This window comes from Barbus barbus (genome assembly GCF_936440315.1).
Source record: "Barbus barbus genome assembly, chromosome: 21".
NCBI classification, from domain to species: domain Eukaryota; kingdom Metazoa; phylum Chordata; class Actinopteri; order Cypriniformes; family Cyprinidae; genus Barbus; species Barbus barbus.
Window position 1 is genome coordinate 17,865,061 of NC_136749.1, and position 25,441 is coordinate 17,890,501.

The window sequence follows — 25,441 nt, forward strand, 5'->3', positions numbered from 1 at the left end:
AAACCACGACCCTGGCAACACTCGTTCGCTGTACCCTTATCAAATATGAGTATACATCTCTCTCTCTCTCTCTCTCTCTCACTCGGACACACTCGCTCTCTCTCTCCGCGTTCGCTTCACTTTTGTCGAGCCCGGCGCCTCATAATCACACAATCCCTGCGTCCCAATGTGTATACTATCCACCCTATCTGCCCTAAATAGTAGCCTACTGAAAATTACTAATATCACACAGAATTTAGAATGGATAGTGTGCACATTGCTGGGCACATTGGGACGCAGGCAATGATAGATTACCTTCCACACTGCGATGACGGGAAGAAGTTGGGGTCAAACTTATCAAGCGATTAATTAGTGTTAAAAAAATATTAACGCGTTCAAATTTTTAGATTAATCAAATGCGTTAACGTTGACAGCCCTAATTTTTACTGACAGACATCAGTGTGACCCTGGACCACAAAACCAGTCCTAAGTCGCTGGGGTATATTTGTAGCCAAAAATACATTGTATGGGTCAAAAAAATTTAGTTTCCTTTTATGCCAAAAATCATTAGGACATTAAGTAAAGATCATGTTCACTGAAGATATTTTGTAAATTTCCTATTGTAAATATATCAAAACTTCTTTTGATTAGTAATATGCATTGCTAAGAACTTTAAAGGCGATTTTCTCAGTATTTTGATTTTTGCCCGTACATCAATGTAAAGCTTATTTGTTCAGCTTTCAGATGAAAAATTGACCCTTATGACTGGTTTTGTGATCCAGGGTCACATATACTGTAGTAGGGCAATATACAGTACATATTCACACTACTGTTCAAAAGTTTGAAGTTAGTAAGAGTTGTTTTTATATATAAATGCTTCTATTCAGCAGATATGTAATAAATTGATCAAAAGTAACAGTAAAGACATTTATAATGTTACAAACAATTTCAGTATCAAATATAGGCCTATGCTGTAAGTTCTTTTGAACTTACTATTAAACAAAGTTTCCTGGAGAAAATAAAAATCACAGTTTGTACAAAAATATTAAGTCACACAACTGTTTTCAACATTGATAATGATAAGAAATGTTTCTTGAACACCAAAAAGCATATTAGAATGATTTCTGAAGGATCATGTGACACTGAAGACTGGAGTAATGATGCTGAAAATTCAGCTTTGCCATCACAGAAATAAATTACACTTTAAAATATGTAAAAAAAAAAAAAAAAAAATTGTTTTTAAATTGTAATAATATTTCACAATATTACAGTTTTTTTTTTTACTGTATTTTTGATCAAATATATGCAGCCTTGGTGAGCATAGGAGATCGAAAATCTTACAGACCCCATGATTTGATATGTAATTTATACAAGCATCTATATGTTACCACCCAAAGCTAGTCAGTATGCCTTGTGCTTCTTAATGATGATTTTTGCTGAGGTTATGCATAACATTGTTTAACACGATGCAATGCGTCTAGCGAAGGAAAGAGTCCAGGATAAGAGCTTTAATTGAAAACAAACTGCATAGCTGGAAATGAGTTTGCTTTGCAGTGATGTTTGAAGTGTTCACTCAGATAATAATATACTCGCTGCTTATACAAATAAACAAGTACATACTGCAAACAACATTTTTTGTTATTGTAATGACCTCCATATTGCCCATATGCCTCATGTTGCTTATGCCAACAGTCAGATGTTTACTGTATGCAGTTGCTTGCTGTCGCACACGCACCCAAAAACAGGCTAAATGGACTCCTTAATAGTTTCCTGCTATAATGCACAGGGGCATAGAACAATGGGTCTTAGGAAACCAGCTATGTTTTAGAGCTTGAGAGACTCATAAATGCAGATAAAGAGAATAAGTCTGGTGTTTCCCACTCGTTAATTATCAGTTTTCTGTGGTATAGTCTCTGGATTTTGGATATTGCTTGTTACAGTGCAGAAATGGAAGGATGTGTCTGTTTGTTTGTTTGCCATCTAGCATTTTAAGCACACGGGAGACCCCTGTTGTGCTTAATTTTTTATGTGGTCATGTTTTCACCGATCACTCAGACATCTCTGATTACCAAAACCAGACGGTCTCCCATGGGCAAGCCGGTCAGGCAACTCATTCTCTTCACTCACAAGCATTATCTTACAAATATAGATAGTGGACTCTTATATCACTCTAAATGTGCCTTGTTAATCTGTATCTTAAAGAGGCTTGGAGAGTTTTACATGTCAAATCTGTCATAAATACAAAGACTAAAAGTATTGAAATAGCAGCTTGATTTAGGTATGGTTGTGTTAATAGCACCAGGCCTGTTTTCTGAACCATCGTGTGTCTTTATTTTAGAAAGTTGTGATGTGGTACTGATGTATAGGGTTATGCTTGATTGGTAACACCTTAGTAAATCATTAAACAGCCCTCAAAGCAAACTTTTTTTGTCCACTGTTGATGCAAGTTTGGGTTTATAACAGTTTTAATAGCATTGTTTTAGCTGTGAAGGTGTTTTAAGGAAAGGTAGAAGAAGAAAAAATCCTCTGAAGGAAATACTTTTAGATCTGATTAGAATTTTATGGGCTGAATCGTCTGTTTTTGTGCCTGTGAAACATAATCCTCCAGACAACAGCAGTCTTTTAACTTTAAGCAGAGCCTGGACGTACTGAATGAGCGTGGAACTCTCTCTCATTCACACACACACACACACACACACACACACACACACACACACATGGCCTGTGTGTCTCCTTTTATAGAGGGAGAGAGAGAGAGACAGCCAGTCTGCTGCACATCTGGAGAAGTCATTTTCCACAAAACGGAAAGACAAGCTTGTTTTATGTTTTTATGTAAAACTAAAAATTGAATGTATTGGATAGTTTTGCTTTTAGACTTGTGAAATAATCATTAAGAAGCATTCAAGAAGAGTTACATTACATATTTAAATAGCGTTCTTTGCCAATATAGAACAAGTTGTTCTTTAGTGGGATGATTTCCCAATGGAGAAGCCATGTTCATAAGCTCTAGATAATCAAGCTGTCTTTGTTGTGACAGAGGAAATTGCTAGTTACTCTTGTTAACGTAAAAAGGTTGAAAATGAGTTTTATTGCTTAGATGAATGACTTTGTCATACAAGTACTGAGCCCACAGTTTTGATTACTTATTAATGCTAAAAAAATTCTGATGGTCTTCTAGAACTAAAATGTTTTGAAAATAAAACTCTCTGAGGATTGTGGTTAGGGTTTGGTTATTTGACATTCTTTCAAATGTTATGTTTCTTTTGCAATATTATTGTCAGAATTACTGTTGTTGACTGTTTCTAGCACTATAATTTTGAAAAGGCAGTAGGTACCTGTTAACCTGGCCAAATGAGAGTTTGGTTGAATTTGGTGTAAAAGACGCGTAAAAAGACAGTATAAGTCATTATAATCCGTAATTATGTCCCCATTGGATGCAACAAATGATCCAAATTTATTGTTTTTGTATGGTCCGCCAAGACACGGCATCACAATACGGTAAGGGGCATAACATTTCCGTCTCACGCTTGAGGTATTCAACCAATCACAATGCACTGGATAGCTGGCCAATCAGAGCACGGCTCGCTTTTCAGAACGATGAGCTTTGTAAAAATTTACGCATTTCAGAAAGGCAGAGCATAGAGCAGCAACAATAATGTACAGTATGTGGAAAATGTGTTTTTTGAACCTTAAACTGCATAAATGCATTGCATTACACCAAATACACAAAATAATGTTCATTTTAGCATCGTCATATGACTCCTTTAAGGTTTAGAATACAGCGTATTAACTGATTCATTACTGCTCACATGACTCTGCTCTTGGGGTTAATGATGCCAAGTGTCTATGGCATATAGACATGGGTTTGGTATTAAATGTCTTTGTGATGTCTAGTCATGGTTTATGGCTCTACACTAATATTTTTAAGTTGAGTAAATTAAAGTCATAGTTGATTTGTTTTTATTTAGATTGTAATATGAAAATATATTAAGCTAGACTTCCTTATTTAGACTATTAGAGTAGGAGTTATGCCTACATTCCCTCTCTTTGCCTCTGCCTCTTTCTGTCCTCCACTGCAATGCAGCATCCTGAATGGTGTGTATGCACACACACTCTTGCATAAACGCATCCATACTTATCATGGCCAGAAAAGCCATATCATCCCTTATTATTCACGACTGTAGTTACATGCATGCATATCCTGTAGACTTTTGTTCTATGTTATGTTGGCCATGTTCTGTTCCTTCAGGAGATCCTTGACACAGAAATAAAACTGTAATAAAGCCTATTGGATTAGACCTATAAGCTTATGCTTTAAGTCTGCAGACAATGGGGAATTGTACCACTGGGTTCATATCATATGACTTTTTCCAGGGGATTCTTTTTCAGGGAGAGAAAAAACAAGTAGAATCTGAATGTCAAAATGCAATTTGGAATTATTGCATAAAGTTTGCTTGAAGTGTTTAAAGAATCATAAATTTCATTTGAATTCATGCAGTAGCTTGAGGAGCAAACCAAAGATTAAGTTGTTATTTATTGACTACTGACAGGGATAGTTAAAAAAAAAAAGAACAATGAAAATTGTCATTAATTATTCACCCTCATGTCATTCCAACCCGCAAAACCTTTGTTCATCTTCAGAACATAAATTGAGATATTTTTGATGAAATCTGAGAGCTTTCTGACCCTGTATAGACAGCAATGCAGCTGACACGTTCAAGGCCCTGAAAGATAGTAAGGACTAGGGCTGCACGATTAATCGGAAAAAAATCACGATCTCGATTCATACATAAATGCGATCTCATTTCTAAATGACGGCGATTCACTTCCGTGTATTTCCCTGCATTCAGATCATGCTGCATTCACGCATTATTGGTCACACTCACACAGTAACAAAACACTATTAATTCACCAATCAATCATAAATCTCGATCACTTTTCTCCTCTCCCTCATTGGCCACGGGACGTGTAACAAGGCGGCAGACCTAAACAGAGTCAGAATGATCACCGTATGACATCAAAGTACCACGAGAGCGATAAGAAAGCAGTCGGAACCTATGCATTGAAATCGCTCTTGCGGTACTTTGATGTCATACGGTGATCATTCAGCGCAGCGCTGCCTCAACGGGGCGTCAGCATCAACGCTTGACGGAGAGCATGTCTGAAGCTTGGTGCTGACCATGTTGCTGACTCGCCGTCATAGTGATAACAGCCAATCACATACTTTTCTGGTGCTGCATGAATGGGATTTGCTAGCGTCTGCGCTAGGGTATTTGCATAAGACGATCTGATTGGCTGACGCCTGCGTTGGCGCTTGAAAAGTTGAAAAGTTTTCAACTTCTGCCGCGTGCCACGCCAGTGAAGCGACGCGAGGGACCCACAATTCAGTTCGGCAACGCTTGACGTCACTCCATTCAAAGTAAACGAGAGGCGTTGATGCCGACGCCCCGTGTGAATATAAATATTTTTTATTTATTATTGTTAATGTTCTCTTATGTTAAACAACTTTAAAGCTTTAAAATTATTCACTTTAAGGGGTCTAAAATAAAGAAGAGACAATTTTTTGTTACTCCAGCACTTTATTAAACTGAATGTCCTGTTTTTTGTTTTTTTTTTGTATTTGAGTGCAATACATTTTGGTTGAAAAAATGAGAATCGTGTAAGAGAATCGTGATCTCAATTCCCATGGAGAAAAATCGTGATTCACATTTTAGCAAGAATCGTGCAGCCCTAAGGACATCGTCAAACTAGTCCATGTGACATCAGTGGTTGAACCACAATGTTATGAAGCTACGAGACTTTTTGTAGAAAAAAAGAAGAAAAAAAAAATAGTGACTTTATTTAACAATATCTTGCCCTGAGCAATTTCAGGCTAAAAGTTGACCGGACAGCACTCCCATGTATAGTTGCATGAACATTTACTGTACATCTCATTTATGATGCAATTTTCAGATTGTGACCTGCCAACCAGCTGCTGTCAGTATGAACGATGCATAAGAGCCGACTGCACATGCAGTGAAGTCATAGATTCAGAGAGGGAGTCAGCAGTTCACAGCATGTGTGTATCATTTGGAGCCGAGGAGGGAGAGGGGAATTCCCAGAGAGAGCAGATAGAAAGAAGCTGAGCTTCGGACAGTCCTGCAATGAAACAATGAATAACCCTTTGGAAAACACTGACAAATAAGATTGATCCTGGTAGGTTAAAAGTTAACTGGAGGTTTCCTGAGACTAAAATCCTTTTCACATGCACACAAGCTGTCTTTGTTTTACTCACTGGAATTATCTTATGCAGAATTCTCATGCGGCATCTGAATCACACTTACTAAATCAAACTTCATGATTATGGGACCCTCTCGCAATTTATTCATATAATTGTGCTTTGGTTTGCTTGTTTAATTTAAAACAGCTGGTCTTTTATTCGATCATTGATCTGATCCTTCAGTCCTGAAATTCCCTTTTTGAGGCATTGCATTCTGTTGAAAAGAAAAAAAACAAATCAATGTCTCAAAAAGGGAATTTCAGGATAATATATATTATTATTATTATTAATATATTTGTATAATTTATATTATATGTTTTTACCTTGTTGAAATATATAGCAAAGTTATAATATATTATCAGTGGCTGTTACTAAATATTTAGAACTTATATTTATAATTGGAAGAGAGTGTAAAATTATATATAATGCATGGGCCTAATTTGTAGTATAATTAGCTTTATATAAAAACAATACAAGTCTACAATATGTCCTCATTAAGATAAAAATGTGTGTACATGCATGTGTGTACTTGTTTGAGAAAGAATGTTACAAAAGTGAAAATTTCAGGAACAGGAGAAGATATGGGTATAAGAGTGTCTGTTATGGAGCTTACTCTGGGTGAAAAGATGGAGAGAGTGTGCAGGATGAGTGAAGACGTCGGACGGCTTCATTGTCTCTGTGTGGCTCAGCAATTCCCAGTAGAGCTTGAGGCAAAGGAAAATTCTTACTATTCATCGCGGTGCTATTTTTCCAAGTCAAATATTTACCTAGTATTGGTTGACTGCGTTCACTTCAGATTGCCGGATAACATTTCAAAAGCTGCTTACAGTAAACACAGCAAAGAGTGCTGCGATGACACCGCCTGCACCTGTGCTTTGAAAAAAAAAGACCACAGGTGGCTGCTTATTGTACATGCTGTTTATTTATTATTTTTATTGTTTATTGAAATAAGTGTACCAAGTATTTTCCTCCATACAAGTTAAGTTTCAACGCTAAAGGAATCAATAGTACTGTTCACAAACATGGTGATAAACGCTCACGGAATTAAAACACTGCCATATTGAGATCACATGACCAGCTGAATTCTACACATTTATCATGTTAGAAAATGTATCAGACACTTTTGTTTGCCGTATGAATGAATTATGCTTGACAGAACCACCGTAGTGACCATAAAAACACGTGAAACAAAGACAAATGCACATTTAAGTACTTGTTGGCAAAACCCAAAGCAGCTGCTTTCTGTCCAGTCAGTCACTGACTGAACATGCTGTGCTTTGTGTTTGAAGGCTTCTCCTAAGGAAATTGGTTTCAGAAAGGCTTACAAGGCACTATAACACCATGTCTAATTATCTCACATAAATTCACCTGAGCTCTAAAGATAACCAAGTGAAATTGTCATTATTCTGCTTATTGCTTAGTTGAAATTCAATCAATTTAAAACAATGCACATTTGTGAACAAATTAACTGCTTTTCAGATTGTTTTTATTCTTTGCACCAACTTGGATCAGTGTTTTATTTATATATATATATATATATATATATATATATATATATATGTATGTAAGCACTTTGTCTGTGGTGACTTTTTAATTGGTGCAAGGATCTTGTGCTATGCATGCATTTTGCAAAGTGTTCTGTATGACTAAGGACCTGGTTGGTCCGTGGTTGTATGTCCTTCCAAATCTGTCAGTGCTGCAGGGATCGTTCTGTAACCTCCTCACCCCTCTGTGAATCTCTCTCCACTGAGAGATCAATATCCTCCCTCTCTCTGTGAGTAAACCGCTGCGGCTGCACTTTCGTTGGGCTGAAATGGCAAAAATGGCTGCCTGTGAACGTGAAATAAGCATGTTCAATAAAAATGATACACACCTGACCGACTTTTCTCTTATGTTCACTAAGGCAACATAAATTTGATCAAAAATACAGTAAAAACTGCAAAAACTTTTCAGAAGCCTTTACTCTAGTCTTCAGTGTCACATGATCCTCCAGAAATCATTCTGATATAGATGATAATTGATGATAATATCAATGTTGAGAGAATGTTTTTAATTGTGATACATTTTTAGTACAAATGTAGCCTATATGAGTACCACAATCCATTAAACGTTTTGATGTTTTAATTACAGTAATTTACATCAAATATTTTTATTAATGACCGCTAAGCTATGTATTTGACTGGTGTTCCTGACAACCTACACTTATATGCTTCTAGTTTAATCATCAGCTATATCACTCCATGTTCTTTTGTCTTACATATGACAGTTACTCGAATCAGTATTTCACATCTCTTTGTTTAATTGATTGGTCAGTAGCCATGTAATAAGCAGGATAACATGCAATCAGCTGGTCGTTATCGCAAAATACACTCCTTCAGGTTGATTCAAGACGTGATTTCCTTGTCAGACATTGTTATAATGAGCGTCTGACTATATCTGGTTCTTTATTTAGCATGTATTAATCCGAGCTCTGTTGGTTGTCAGGGTTTGCATACGGTTTGTGCTCTTTAGGTGGGGTCAGTGCCTGGCTGTACACACAGCTGTCAGCCTTTCACTGATGAATCACTGGGAAGGGAAGGGAAGTGACGTGATGTTAGCAGCACTTAAACTTGTGCATGTGCGTGTCAGTGTTTTGGACTGTTTTCCTTTGGCTTTCTGGCGGATTTCAAAAGCACACGTGTAGGTAGGTAAGGCTGTGTTTTTACACTAACTCTAGCAAGTGTAAGATTGTGTGGATTGTATTAAAATGCATTAATAAATGGCTCCTAAAGGTCTTTATAAATCTTTTGACACTGAAATGAGTACATTTATGTAAATATGTATTATATAAGTGTCATCACTTGGCAATTCAAGTGTGGTAATGTTTGCAATTTGTTTTTGGTCTGTCTGAGGTGTGTGTTTTTATTTTGTTGTTGTTTTTGCTGTAGTTTTTCCTTTTTTGGGGGGTGGAAAAGTGATTTATTGCAGGAAATGAACATTTATATGTTTGTTAAACTGAATAAATCCCTTTGTCAAGTTTTCTTTTTGTTTTCCCTAGTCAGACTTTGAATTTCAAGCACATCTTTTACAATGTAAAAGTAAACAAACATGTTTTTGTGCAAAATAGGTAGCGTAATAGAATTTCACTATAGCAGCATTCACTTTCATTTGTCTGTCTACCCAAGAACTTTTTCTTCTCTTTGATTGGTTCATGTGGAGCAGGTCAGAGGAATGTATCACTACATGAAAAGGAAGTGTGTTTCTGCAGTGGCTTCCTAAAGCAGCCCAAGGTTCCTAGAGGAAGGAAAAGCAGCCCATTGTTTTCAGCAGTTGTTTCCATTGGCCGATGCAAAGGATGTGGATGGGGGTTATCTCTGTGTTTTGATTGGTTCTTTTCCTTAAGTGCTCTTTGAGGATTTTTATGTAAACACCAAGGCAACCTGAAGAACATTTTTCAACGTCAACATTAGGGTGCACTTTATATAATTAAAGAGGGTCACACGTAATAAAATTACTCATTTTTATTGGCTGTTCTTGATGGTCGTTTCTGCCTGACTCATATGTGCACTAATGGCTTCTTGTATTGCATAAAGCGTAACCTCAATAAATTGTTAGCCTAAACTAAAGGTTTTTAATTCATTTAAATTATTCATTGCTTCACAGTTTCTTCTGTCTTTAGTAGGGCTGGGTATCGAGTTCGATACTTTTTAGGCACCGACCGAATTGCTCATTACTCCAGTGTCCCATGATCCTTCAGAAATCATTCTAATATGCTGATTTATTATCAGCGTTGAAACTGTTGTGCTGCTTCATATTTATTTGGAAACTGTTTCTTTTTTCTTTGATTCTTTAATTAATAAAAAGTTTAAAAGAACAGCATTTATTCAAAATAGAAATATTTTCTAACAATAGAAGTCTTTACTATCAATTTTATCCATTTAACACATCCTTGCTGAATAACGTTTAACTTTCTTTAAACTTTTTAAAAGTATCTTTAAAAAGAAAGAAAAACAATTCTGACCCCAAACTTTTGAATAGTTTATATTGTAACACAAAATCTCTATTTTGACTAAACACTGTTCTTTTTAACTTTTTTTTATTTATTTTTTAAATATCACAGGTCCCAAAAAAATACAGTATAAAAAAAATAAAAAAGCAGTACAACTGTTTCCAACATTGATAAAAAATCAGCATATTAAAATGATTTCTAAAGGATCATGTGACACTGAAAATACTGCTTTGCTTCACATTGAAAATGTTTTTGATTGACATTTATGGTCTTTATTTTATTTGGGCTAGTTAAATAAATTTTCGGGCTACCAAAATCTGAAGAGTACCAGGGATTTTGAAATTTTGCGAGCCCTGGTCAGTGAACCAATAAGCCTGCAGTACTAGGTGTGTTGGACTAGAGCGCAGATTGATCAGTGTTTGACATCCGCGAGAGCGATTCGAAAGCGTACGGAGCAGTCTGCTCTCTATATCGCGCCGACGCTCGCGGTGATTTCAGCGTCTGCCGTCTCACTAAATGAGGACATAAACACATCAACAACATCTCCAGAACTGCTCTGAGAGTCACTTCATGAGCATTTTACCATTTGATTTGAGTAAAACTAGCGTCATATCATCTACACACAGAACTATAAAGGTATTTACGGCAACCCATCAAAATAAAAGTTCTGTTTAACGTGGAAGACACTGCGGCAGAAATATATTACTATTGTTCAGCACACAGTACATACTGCTACTATTAAAATTAAAACTTTTTTCTTTTTTTTTCTTTAGTAATGATCACACAACATTTCTTCCATGTTTTAATTTTAATAGTAAACACAATTTGTTTGCCAAAATAAATAAATAAACTTTGATATTCGATAATTTAAAGATAAATTAAATACATTTTTTATGCCTTCATTTGAAAACCAGATATAGAACTCAGAATTTCGGAGGAAAAATAAAACATTTCATAAGGCTATTTTTAGAATAAATTAAAGTTGTTTTTATGCATTCAAATAATTAGACATAGTACACCATAATTTAATAACAATAAAACATATGTGACCTCTTCCCTTTCCCTTTCCTTAAAAGATTCCAATGTTAGATGGCAAAATAACCTTATAAAACTCATACACTAGACCAGGGGTGTCAAGCCCTGCAGAGTTTTGTTCCAATCCTGCTCCAACACACAAACCATGTAGTTCTAACCAAGCCTGAAGGACTTGATTAGCTGGATCAGGTGTGTTTCCTCCAGGAACTGAGTTTGACACCCCTGCACTAGACAGTTGAGTACATGGTATAAGTGCATAGTATATAGAATGTGACTCTGTCATACTGACATTGTTTTTTTCTACAGAAGTGGCTCTGAAGGTTCACCTGAGTGACGCTAGCACTCATCAGCCTCTCACTGGTGTCACCGTGGAGATCTTCACTAAACACACTCCTGTTGCCTCGGAAATCTCTGGTGCCGATGGCAATGCCTACATCAGGTTCCCTTATCGCCTTGGTGACCTTCTTGTAGTGACAGCAACCAAGCGTGGCTACGTACCCAACTCCATTCCATGGCGGCCAAACAGGCTTCCCGGTAATGACCTCATATTGGATAATTAATTCTACATGCTCTATTGCTCTGTTTTACATTGCGATTACCTTTCCTGTCATCTAACACTCAAAGTGACATGTCTCAATCTCAAAATAGTATGCATTTTTCATGCTGTACTTTAAATGTTGCAATGCCTGAATTCAGCCTAGTAGCCTTATTGCCTAGTAGCATTTAAAACAATATTATTATTTATTTTATTTTTTTTTATAGTAAAAACATGGATGTTTGTCTTACTTTTGTACTGTTCAACTAAACAGAGCCAGAGAGTAAATATTGAAAAATCTTAATTTTTTTTTCACCGTGTCTTAAAGTCTTGTTTCTTTGCTTTGATGACTGTGTTAATGGGATGGATTATTCTACTGTAACTCCTGGTGACTGACACATCCTTTGGGTCAATTTATAGAGGATATAGGACAGGAAATGAAAACTAGAGTGGAGCAGGAATGCAGAAAGCTGTTAGAAAGAAAGAGAATGTTCCATTACAGCCAATGAGATTAACCTACTAACTAGTTGCAGACACAAGAGAATGTGCCTAAATACCTAAACACAGCACAATCACGCAGATGTTTCAGGGCACTGAGATTGTTTAGTAACACTGTGGAGTGAACAGAAGAACATACTCCTTCTCCCTGTACGAATTACATTTACATTTATGCATTTAGCCGACGCTTTTATCCAAAGCGACTTACATTGCATTTTTATCAGCTCTTGCTTTCCCTGGGAATCCAACCCATGATCTTGGCGTTGCTAGCGCCATGCTCTACTATTAATCTACAGGAAAGATTAATAGCAATAATAAGTGAAGCATCTTCAGAGGAGACATATTAGGATGTTATGGACATGATTCTGAGCATGCAGCCCTGGTTGTGACTCATCTTCCTAATTATCAGTTTGTCTGTGTGTTTTCAAGTCTTCTCATCTCTCAGTCTGGATCTGCTTCCTGAGAGGGCTGCTACTCTGATGGTGTATGATGACGTAGTGCAGATTGTCTCTGGATATCAAGGTAAGAGTTACGTGTGTGTGTGTGTTTCAACAGGTTATTATGCTGCCTTTTGTTCTGTAAGTCTTGACATTGTGAACCTGACTCAGTTACATTCATTTATTTATTGTTATGGGTTGTTGTACACTTGTTGCTCCCTCATAGATGCAAAATAAATGGTTACAAAAATATGGGTTTAATATTTAATAGTTTGTGTTTAATAGTTTTATATTTATTTATTTGTTTTCTTTTTTTATTTTAGATTAGAAGATTAGAAGAACATGGGTTAAAATTATTCATAACTTTATGTGCTGAACTCTGTAATGAACCTTTAATGGTGATGCACTTTTGTTGTTCACACATGACAACACGCATACACACTGCTTCACTAGGGAATGAAAGAGTGTTAATGAACTACCTTTAATAGAGGAGAAATGTGAAGGTGAGGGTGTGTCTGAAGTCAACGGCCCCAAAAATCCCTAGTTGTGTGTGTGTGTGTGTGTGTGTGTGTGTGTATCTGTGTGTTAGCATCATTCATATATTGTCACTTTATTGTGCTATGTAAATGCTAAACAATAATCAGTGTTTTGTCTTGAAGAGAAAAAACAAACTTTGTTAGATAATAAAAAGTTTAAACTAAACTAAGTGGGATTTATGTATAATACAAGAAAATAATATTAATGGGGTTTAAAAAAAACTACCTTTAAAAAAAAAACAAAAAAAAAAGGTATCATTAAGACTTTTTGTAATACTTTTTTCAGCACTGATTCATTATATTAATTCAAAATGACTAGAAAGAATTGACAAAATAAATAGAAAGATTTCTGAACGATCATGTGACATTGAATACTGGAGTAATACCTGGAGTAATTTCTAGAACACCAAAGAGAAGGACACTGCAGGATCCTAAACCAGTGATAACATTTCTGTTAAGGGACCATATTTCCCCCTTTAAATTTATTTGCAGTGACATATATACACACATTCTCTAACCTTATTAAATGTATGCATCATCTTCCACACTTGATTGGTAAAATAGAGTAAAACACTAAATAGTTTTTTAATGGTAGTATATATTCTCTGCAAGGTCTGAGCTGATTCCTGAGCTGGACAATACTGATTTGCTTCTTAAATAAATCTATATTGTTTTAAGGATATTTGGACATTTTTACTGGAAAAGAAGACAAATAGTGGCAAAGATCAAGAATTTTTCCATTGAATTGTTTGGGTAACTGTGTCATGTGGCAAGTGTAATGAAAATCATTCTGTACTGTTGTCCACGTGGCTAATGCGACTTCATGCTAATTAAAGCGTTCTGTGTGAGTGTGACACCAAACTGAAATGAGAGGCTGTACACACACACAAACACATGAATGAGAAGAATTCACTTCAAACCAATCTTTCACATTCCTCCTTTTTTGTCTCCCTGTTACCCACATGTGCTCTTTTATTCCTAGCTTACAGTTTTCTTTTGCTCTTCCTCCTAGCAACCTCTTTCATTTGGTAACCTGTCCCTCGGTGTGTGTGTGATATGTCGAGGGAGAAGCATGTTTATGGGTCTCAGGGGAACACTAACACTGCACTCTCATTCAGAGCCTCGCCCCAGTCCTGTCCCCTAAAAACACTCAATCACCACACACTTGTAACAAAAGCAGAGGACACTGACAGACATGCAGAGCCTCGGACGCATGGCTGAAACACTCACACACGTGCCACAGATCTGCTATTGCGATCCTCCTCTTGGGGACGTTTATCTCACACTTTCACCTATCGCTCAGAGGTCCCGTCACCAAAGCATTTTCAAACAAAACACCTCTCATATTTCATCAGGTGTGTGTGATGTGCATAAAAAGCTCTTCTGAAGAGAAGGGTGTAGCTAAAAAAAACAAAAAAAGTCTTAAGTCAATTAAGTCTTAAGTCTTATTTTTCGATTGAATTGAATTTTTCTTTTAAAGAAATAACTACTTTCTTCAGAAAGGATGCATTATATTGTGACAGTAAAAACATGTATTACGTTACATTTCTTAAAACATGGATCATGATTTCTATTTCTAAATTTTTTTTTTTTTTTTTTCTAACTTTTATATCTTTCTATTCATCAAAGATTTCTGGAAAAAATGTGTCACCATTTCCACAAAAATATTAAGCAACACAACTGTTTTAAACCTGGATAATGCGGAGAAATGTTTCTTAAGCACCTGTGATTCAGCTTTTCCATCACGGCAATAAATTACATTTTTCAATATTAAAAAAAGATATCAGCTATTTTAAACCATTAACTGTTTTACGACTCACAAACTATTGAAGAGTAGTATATTGTGCACTCCTAGTACTGAGGGTCTTGCTTTGGGAGTTATGTTAGTTTAGCGGGGTACTAAAGACCATATGGGCTATAGCTTATAGTTCTAAGATATTCACACCAAGAACGATAACTATAAAGATAACAATATTTGTGTCCACACCGGCGGACCATATCGTCTGTTTATTCTCAGCTCACACTCGTCTGCTGCTTTAAATCCTCAAGCTCATTACAGCAGGATGGATTCTGATTGGGTGTCAGTGTTTGTATCGTTCATCAGCTGGAAAAAAATTGTTCTGAAAGTGATTCCAACGATATGGTTTCTCTGTGCCTTTATCGTTATAGCTGTGGTGTGGACCCTGCTATTCTTTAATATTGAGAACGATTTTTAGAATGATATCTTTATAGTGATCGTGCTTGGTGTGACCGGGCCTTTAGTCTCATGCCTAGTAAGATCTGCCACAATGGAAACATAATGACTTCATGAATCCCAAGAGACACACGCTGCAATACCAGCACTCCATCAGCTACTGATCCATTCCATTCAGAAGGAGAGAGAGATGAAAGAATTAAGCTGCATGTATTATGTCATGGATGTCAGATCATTACCCTAATGTATGCTCATATCTGCATTCTTATTTTGTTGTGTATGTGTGTGCGTTTACATCTGTAGGTTCAAAGCTGCAGCCATTGGTGCAGTTCCAGAGAAGAGCATTGAATCTTCCTTCGAATGCAACCTACACCAACCTGACCGCCTTCCTCACAGTGAGCAGTTCAAGTCAAGACACGCAGTACTTCCCTTACCTGCAGGGGCTTCATCCCAACTACACAGGTAACGCATCAGAGAGCTAGGAAGACTAGGGTTGCCATGACATCCGATTTTAGAGGTCTATACCAGTGAAAATCAACATATGATATAATAAGCTATTGATTGAATATTGACAAAAAATTATATATTCAATTTGCATTAAATATTTAATTAGCATTAAAACATGTAAATGGGGAGTGCTGCTTTTATTTTAATCTTGAAAAGTTATTTTTACTCTGAATTGATCAGTACTGCTTTCAGAATAACAGCTTTTTAAAAGAATGTTCTTCAGCTCTGAATAATTAATTGTTAAACCATTACAGAACAAGTTTTGTCATCCATAATGATGATTTATGCTGCAAACGTGAGTTCACTCTAAAATTAATGAACATTTTTTTTTGCTGTGGTCGTGATTATAATGGATGGCTTTTTATGTCTGTCTGATACTATTTTAGATGACTTATTATCAATATTTCATATAGGTCATCAAGTAATATCGAGTGTGGATCCAACAAAGTATTAAAATTGTTTCCTGTACAGAAGTGGAAAGAATATCCTTAAAGTCAAACACTGAAATGTATTAGCATTACAATGAAATGAATGGATCAAATGATTAACTTCTTTCAGCAAAGATGCATTCAATTGATCAAAATTAACTGTAAAGATAATGTTACAAAAGATTTCCATTTTTCTTTTAAAATCTCAACAAAAAAAATTTAAAATCCTGAAAAAAATGTTGCACTTTCTACAAAAATGTTAAGCAGCACAACTGTTTTCAACAGTGAAGATAATATAAAAATTGTCCTAAGCAGCAAAGCATAGTAGAATGATTTCTGAAGGATGATATGACAATGAAGACTGGAGAAATGATGCTGAAAATTCAGCTTTGCCATCACAGGAATAAATTACATTTTAAAATACATTAAAACTATTATTTACCATTGTAATAGTATTTGACAGTGTTACTGTTTTTACTGTATTTTTATTCAAATAACTGCAATGTTGGTGAGCATGAGAGACTTGTTTCAAAAACAATAAAAAATCGTATCACCTTACAGGTAGTGTCTATACTATATTCTTTATTGCTGTCTTTTTTCCTCACCCTGTTTATATCTTTTATGCATACTCTTTCCCTGTTAGGCGTTGATCGAAAGTTCGAGTTGACTCCTATAGCTGCTATCAGTGTTCATCTTTTGGGAAGCGATGGGGCGGAGCTTCATGTCAGTGAGCCAATCAGTGTGAGCGTTCCTCTTCCTGCAAACAGTGGCTTGAAAGAGAATGATCACATCCCTGCCTGGAGGTTTGACCCTAAACTGGGTGAGTTTATAACAGACATTCATCTTATTGTAGATATTAAAGCATTCCTGTTTCCAGCCTCGTAAACGTGAACGTAAATCACATGAACTGTTTCTAACAAATCACAAATGAAGGGTTATGCAATGAATTGTTACACCAGAGGTGCTGAAAGTGTTTCCTGGCCGAGGCGAGTTTACTCTGTGTTTGAATGTGAGGTTGTGATCTCTTCAAAGCCTTTAGATTTCCTGTCTTCCTGGTTTCTGAGGCGAATAAGTCCAAAAGTGTTCAAACCTGAGTTGGGTGGGAATATTATCGGATGGTTTTTGAATCTTTCTGAAGGAATTTCGATGGACCCATTTCCCAACTCTCTCACACACAAACATCTTTTTTTTTTCATGACCAAATTCTTTAAACAAAAAATAAGTGCAGTTTTCTCTGCTTTTAAAGTAGGGTCACCACAAAAGTGACTAAGTAAAGAGACAGCTTGTAAAGTTGCTGCTTTTTGCTGTAATTTTTTTTATGAGATTAAAAGATTCAGATTTCAAGAATCCGATTTCCATTGAAAAGGGAAATTGTTCAGTAGGCAAATACTCCTAATCAAATATTCAAATAATAGACAAACACAATAAATCTGTTCCAAATCAAATGCAAGTCACAAGGGGTTTCACTCAGATTTTTTAACAGATATCATAAATGTATTGCTTTCTTAATCATCCAGGTTGCTTTATTAGTTGTGGATAACCAGCAATACTGTATTTCCCTTATACTTGATAATCTGGAGTCGTTTTTTGGCTTTCTGTTGTTTTGAAGGCTGATTTGGTGTATCTGCTGGCGGCTTGTTTTTGGCTTAAGTGTGAAGTAACAATGGAACAGTCATCTCTTGATGCTTTAATTGTCTGGAGCGCTTTGTCTCTGTGAGCATATACAGAATGTGTCCCACCACAGACAAAGATCTTTACCTCGTAAATCTGAACTCTGAATGGCCCGTAATTTCCCAGTGGTACGATAATCATTGCTGTAATTGCAGCCCAGAGCCAATCTTGTCATTTCTTCACTTCAGACTAAATTGACACAGTATTCTCAAAAACAGTGCATTAAAACTTTTTTTTTCTACACTTTCTTTGTCTTGCAAAAACTTTTTGGGTCAAATGAGGTGATCTTAAACAATACTAGTCTTTTGAAACATCCTTTGTTAATTTAAAATATGTAGTTGTGTACATCCCTAAACATTTCCACATTTAGTGTGCATTTCAGTGGGCATTTGGTGCATATTCGAGTTTAGACGTAAAAATATCATGAAACCAGACATTTAACCCGTATATACATGTCTGTGGCTTTAAAGCTGAGGTTTAAAGCCACATTCAGTGTCCTCTGGCGGGTAACGCTGACTGTTTGACCGCTGGTGTGATTTATGATGCGTTCAACAAATCTGGAGGCTTTGCCGCAGAAGCAGAAGAGACTCAGTTCAGCTCGCTCCAGTGTTTTGTGCGAGAGGCAGGAAGACAAGCATAGGTGGATCAGAATATATTCATTACCGGATCTTCAATGAGTTCTTCCACTCTGTAAACTCTGATATGTTGTGTTTTGAATGTCTGGTCAGCCAACCTATAAGCTGATAACTATTTTCATATTGTTGCTAATAGCCAATAAATGGCTGATATTAAAATTAAGATTATTTATAGTATTTTGTCTGAAAAAAAAAGACTAAAATGTATTCATGTTTAATGCTAAAAGTGAATTTAGGCATCACAACATTATTGAAACTGAAAATGACACTTAACAGTGTTATTAAATTATTAGTGATTAAACAAGCAGATGATGGAGAAGGTTCTCTAAATGTAAAAATAGAGGAAATGAGCATGAATATATATCTGAATCTAAATCAGATCGTGCAGAAGGAGAGGAGAGAGACAGAATGTAGGATAAAGTACTAAGGGAAACCCTTTTCAGAATTCATAACTTCTCTGGGCTGCTCTGTTATCACTGTTGTCTCCTAGCAGCCGCTCATAAACAGCAGAGAACGAGGTGGAAAACAGCGGCTGGCGCTAACTCAATTTCCTCTCTTAGAGCACAGAGATGTAAGCTGCTTTGTTGTCTGCAGTGCACTGTAATGCGTGGATAAAGACTAGACTGAAAAGCCCCTGGCATCATGCAGCATTTAAATTACACTGTTCCTCCCTTTTTCTTTTTTTTTTTTTAATAAGAGCACTGCAATGAAAAATTGTCAGACTCTGCAGCATGGTAAACAAAATCACCTGGTTTGATATTTGAGTCTCTGAACCTAATGTAATTGCTTGTGTGTGTAAAATAAGTGTAACTGCGTGTGCTGCTGAAAATTCAACTTTGTCATCACAGAAATAAATTACATTTTAAAAATAAGTGTAAAATAAGTGTAACTATGTGTGCTGCTGAAAATTCAGCTTTGTCATCACAGAAATAAATTACATTTTAAAAATATATTAAAATGGAAAAGTTATTTGAAATTGTAATAATATTTTACAATATTTCTGTTTGACTGAATATTTGATCAAATAGATGCAGCATTTTTGAATATAAGAGACACCATTAAAACAATCATCTTACTGACTGATAGTGTATGCAAATATAATGCTATATAGTGGTTTTTTACTCTGGATGTTTTGCGGTTAACTGAATGCAATGGATACTGGATCAAAGGCAGTTCATTAGTGTAAATACATTGTGAAATGTCAACTGGCAAAAACACCTTACGTAATGTTTAGCACAAAGCAGTTCAAACAAACCTTTCTTTGCTTGGCAGATTGACATATTATAGAGTTATGCATGTGACTGTATTGTAAGAGTGTGGGAAATATCCAGCGATATTCCTGTGCAAACAGCCTCTCTCTTCTATATGTGTATATCAGCATTTCACTCTGTACAGTGCAGTGTGTGATTGCTTGTCTGGCACATATCAGATCAATAGAAGCTGGGGTGCGCATGGAGAAAAAGCAGAAATATTATAACCTTACAACAACAAATGCTGAATTCCCTCTCATTATGATTGCCTACACTGTACAGACATTTTATTGTTCTTTCTTACCTATGTTACTTTTTTCTTTTCTCAATATTTTCTTCATTATTTAGTCCTCCATAATCATTCCATCAACATACACTGCCAAGTAGCAACAAATGACCCCATCCTCAAATGTGTACCAGTTATATATCAGCTTGGTAAATTTAACGTCGCTCATGACCACAGATGTCCTAAAGATTGATAGTTATATTCCCTTTGTGATTAATTAAATTATTGTATTTTGTTGTACTTTAGTTGTGATACTGCTGACTATCCATAATGTACATTTACAGGTTGAGTAACAAATAAATGGTTTATTATAAAGTATTTTATTTTTTGTTTATATAAAATAAATTATTTTAAAACTAAGTATTAATGTATTTAAAATCTATTTTTAATAGAAACAAAATATTTTAAATAATGTATTTATGTGTTTTGTGCGTCTCTGCAGGGGCCTGGTTGAAGAGCAGTCTGGGATACGTCCAGAGAGAAGGGAAACAGTTAACTCTCACATACATTGCCCCTCAGCTTGGCTATTGGGTCGCAGCCATGTCTCCTATAAACACAGGTAACACTCATCCATTTCTGGGCATTTTTCTATTTCTCTGTTTTGTTTAGATGACTCTGCATTCTTTGACCCTTTTATTTGGCCATTAATGGAAAGAGGAGCCCGACGGGCAGACATACAAGTGCTTTGTGGCAGACGGAGTTATTGACTTCTGTAGTTGTTTGCACATTCACTGTGCTATTCATATCCACCAGCTGAGAGAATAATGTCATTATGTGGGGGGGTTTTAGTTCGACATGAAAATGATGTTTATATGATATCTCTCTTGTTGAAAAGTGTTATCGATGGATGCTGTAAAGTGGAGGTCAGGAGGACTGTGAAAATGTGAATAGTGTGAAGTGAACAGGGTGGATGGATTCCTCTATGCTAAACACCAAGTATGTATTTTTTGCTGCAGGTCCAGTGGTGGCGAAGGATATTAGCACTTATCACACAGTCTTCCTGCTGGCCATATTAGGAGGCATGGCCCTTATACTGCTCTTCCTGCTCTGCCTGCTGCTCTACTATTGCAGGTGTGTCTTTTTTTGTCAGAGGAAGTACAAAGTCTCTTAAAAGCAGTGTGCATTTACTGCTAAAATATAACATATAGTAACATACAGATATGACACAGTTAATTATCTCCTAGTGCTTATGAGAGCATGTTTCTGTGCTTTCAGGAGGAAGTGTGCCCGCTTGCGACCTGCCCACAGGAAGTTCACTCTATCCTCTGCTTTAGATGCCTCTAAACGAGACCAGGCTACTTCCATGTCCCACCTGAACCTCATCAGTGAGACTCACCTAGACCACAATGGGGCAGAGCCAGACATGCACACACCTATGCTTAAACCCACCCCCTACGACTCCTCCACCAATGAGGTTGCAGCTTCACACAGCGAGCTCCATAGCCGAGGATCCAACCACTACAAACACTCAGTAGAGATATTTCCCCTCAAATCAGCTTGTTCAAACAATCCTTCCCAGGGTTATGATTCCCCAGCAGGACGTGGAGAGTACCGACGGAGCTATACGTCCATTCCGACTTCATCCGTCCACCCCCTCCACATGTCCATCTCGTCCTCCTCCCCCCATCCGTTGCATCACACCACCTCTGCAGGACGACTGTCCTCAGAGAGTAAATCAAGCTTGCGTGATAACCGTCTCTCTCCTGTTTCAGTCGCATCCACAAGTCCTGTCGGATCCCCAGAGCGGGAACAAGGAATCGAGCGGCGGCCAGCCGACTACATGCTGTCTCGCTCCGTAGACCATCTGGAGCGTCCCGCTCCACTTCCCCGACCTGGAGCCCTGCTCTGCTGCACCTCCGAATTGCAAGTCAACCATGGGGAAGAAACCTACCGCAAGGCTCGTCCCACCCTCGTCATCCCTGCCCACTACATGCGACTTCCAGGGACGCACCCTCTGTCGGGCCAAGCGCTGCTCTTGCAGTCAGATGTACAGAGTGAATTGGAAAGCATTCAGGCGGAACTCAGTGCGTGCCATCAGCCCCAAGGCCAAGTCCCGCACCCGTGGGGCAAAGGAGAGCAGGAAGGAGGGACGCAAGGAACTGGACACGACCGAGGCGGAGGAGTTGAGGAGTGGATGTTGCAGACGGCTGCTCTTCCCGCTGATCTCTCCATCCCCAACTCGCTCAGCCAAGCTGGCCTGGATGTGGTGCAGATGAACGGAGAAGATCAGCTTCTGGCCGAAAAGACTTTGATGGCGCTCCGGGGAGGAAAGCCGCTCCCTCACCCCAGAGCTTGGTTCGTGTCACTGGACGGCCGCTCCAATGCACACATCCGCCATTCCTACATTGACCTGCAGAGGGCAGGATGCAACAGCAGTTGTGTTGGAAGCAATGATGCCAGTCTGGACTCTGGGGTTGACATGAACGACGTCACACCAGGGCGGCGCGTTCGTGATAAAGTCAGGGTTAAAACTGATGCTAGGGCTCTGCCTGTGATTCCTGTGCTCGAATACACACCACTAGTGTTTGAAGAGGACTCGAATGCTAATGCGGAGAGCAAAGGTAGCCCAACACCAGTCTGCAGCCCTGAAGAACACTCTCAAGGGGTTTTTTTGCAGGAAAAAGAGAGGGAAGAGGAAGGGACTTTGTCTCCCCCGTCGCCTCCACCTGAGCTTCCTTCTCTACCTCCTCTCCCTGAGCCTGTGGTTGAAATGGCAGAGGAAATAGGGACAGATAACGATGTTTTCAGGACTGAGGAGACTCAAATGCACATGGGCACCAGCCGGCCAGACAACCTAGTCGTCCCTGATGATGGCGGTGAAGACGAGAACAAGAAGAGTCCGTGGCAGAAACGAGAGGAGCGACCACTGCTGGCCTTTAACCTAAAATGACACAACACGAAGGATAGTTTACCAAAAAAATGAAAATTGTCATCATTTACTCATCCTCATGTCATCCCATACCTGTATGACTTTATTCTGTAAGACACAAATGAAATGTCTTTTTGTCCATACAGTCAATGGGGTTCAAATCTTGTTTTGGACCCCGCTGACTTTCATTGTATGGACAAAAACAGTTGGAGACGCCTTCAAAATATTATGCTATCTCTTGCAGAACATAAAAGATGTCATATAGGTTTGAAATGCCATGAGGGTGAGTAAATGCTGACAGAAGTCATTTTTGGTGAAGTGCTTCCCCTGTGGTCCCTAGCTGGACTGTTGAATGGAGTTGCCTTATGAGCGCAGGTCTGTGCGTGGCTGTTTGCCTGTGGCAATGAAAGCCAAGAAAGCCATAGCACAAATGAAAATTGGAGCAGCTCTGCCTCAGAACTGAATGAGGATGAACAAACTGAAGTTTTCAAGCAAAAAAAAAAGACACCATTAAATACCAACAATCTAATGCACAACTGCTATGGCTTTCCAGACATACACTTTGAGCAAAAAAATATCACAAGCCATTGTATTGAAGGTGTAATGTTGTTTAAGCTTTATGAGATGCTGCTGTTTTTGAGCAATATGACATCTAGTGGCAACATGTGTACACTGCAACTACAACTACACCACTAAGTGTTTCCCCACACTTATTTTTGAACATTTTATGAGATGACCTGTGGAATGTCTTCCGCATCTTAATGGGTAAAAAAAAAAAAACAGACAAAACCAGTATAATGGATTCTACAGTTTAAGTCACACCCTTTTTTAATTTTATTGTTATCATGCATTTATGAATAGAATACAGCTGAAGCTTTGTGAAACCAAATAAGTTTACGTAATGCACCATTTGTTCTTGTTAATCAGTCATGTTGGCTGTGTTGAGCACAGATTTTCAAATGTGCATTTCTTTTGACCTTAGGATTACAGTAGGGCTTTTGCCAACATTGCTTCAGAGCAACAGACCCACCTGTTGAAGAAAAAAACACTATGCATTGCTTTAAACTGAAGGATCATGTAGCTTTAGATGTCTCTTTTTGTAATTTTAACCACTGTATTTTAATTTGTTGTTTTGTTATGATTTTTTGCGGTTTGTACTTGCCTTAGTGTGCGAGTGATGTGAACGGCACATCCAGACGAGGGCTGGATTCAACCGCACTCACTCACATAAACACAAACAGCCACCAGCTTTTCTCTCCCAAACTGTTGTTTTTTGTCTTAAGTGCCTTTCTAGTGATCATTTATATTCATCATTAGATTTACTTTTCCTCTCCACCATTATTAGTTTGTCATATGATGATATTAATGTTTTTCACAATACATTGACTCCATGTGGAATACCCCCCCCCCCCCCCCCCCCATCCCCCCGATCTCATTGTATGTATGAGTTTTAATGTTGTCTGGATATGCAGTGGAGTCCGAAAGTCTGAAACCACACTAAACATCTGGGATTTAGAATCTATTTCAAGAATTTGACAGAATTGAAACAATAGTTGATGTAAAATAAATATTTAGGATTTGATTTAGGTGACTGATATAATATGCAACTTAAGTTCTGCTGTCATTAAATCAAAAAGGGGACATGCCAAAAATGTATCCACTGAAAGTTTACTCAAATTATTATACTGAAAAGATAGCATTACATTTTTTGTTTTGTTTGTTTTAAAAATATTTTTTTGTTCAATCATTCTTATTAGTAATCTCCTGAAAACCCCTGTATGTTCATTGCATTTTAGGATTCTGGTCTATTCTTTTGCCTTGTATGTACATATTCATTCACCCAGTTGTTTATGCTTGTGTGAGTGTGTGTTGCTTGGTGTATCTGTATGTCTGCTCTCTGCTGTAGACATACTATGCAGTGCGTGTATGCACTGATGTAGGACTGAAAGCGACGTATTATTATTTGAAAGCTGTTGAAAGTCTGGCTTGTTGCCAGGGTAACCACTTTGTAATAAACCTTGTGTCACTCAGCTCTTCGACGATCTACTTTGAATGTCTGGATTGGTTGCTTGTATTATAATTCAGGCCTATTATCCCAATAAAGCCAAAAACCCTGATCACCACTCGTTGAACATTATTTTTCTGATGGAATACAATCAAATCATAAACACAAGAATCATCAGGTCCACTTTATGCTGAATCAGATGTGACTGAATGGTATAAAAACTTATAGTAACATTTTATATTATTTAACATTTAAATGAAATGTATAAAGCACTGATGAATTAAAGAGTGAATTGACTTCTTTCAGGTAAGAATGTCTATAACCAGGCT

At 37.4% G+C, this 25,441-nt stretch overlaps 1 protein-coding gene across 1 annotated transcript in view; it reads left to right on the forward strand.

Annotated features, from left to right (window-relative positions):
* Positions 1-25,229, forward strand: part of LOC306887129 (protein FAM171A1-like) — a 28,282-nt gene extending 3,053 nt beyond the window's left edge. Inside the window, exons 2-8 of the mRNA XM_079444668.1 lie at positions 11,568-11,795; positions 12,724-12,816; positions 15,765-15,923; positions 17,040-17,216; positions 20,681-20,797; positions 21,195-21,309; positions 21,454-25,229. Coding sequence (XP_079300794.1) covers positions 11,568-11,795; positions 12,724-12,816; positions 15,765-15,923; positions 17,040-17,216; positions 20,681-20,797; positions 21,195-21,309; positions 21,454-23,128 — 2,564 coding nt within the window. The 3' untranslated portion in view covers positions 23,129-25,229. The remainder of the gene's footprint in view (positions 1-11,567; positions 11,796-12,723; positions 12,817-15,764; positions 15,924-17,039; positions 17,217-20,680; positions 20,798-21,194; positions 21,310-21,453) is intronic.
* The last annotated feature ends 212 nt before the right edge of the window (positions 25,230-25,441 follow it).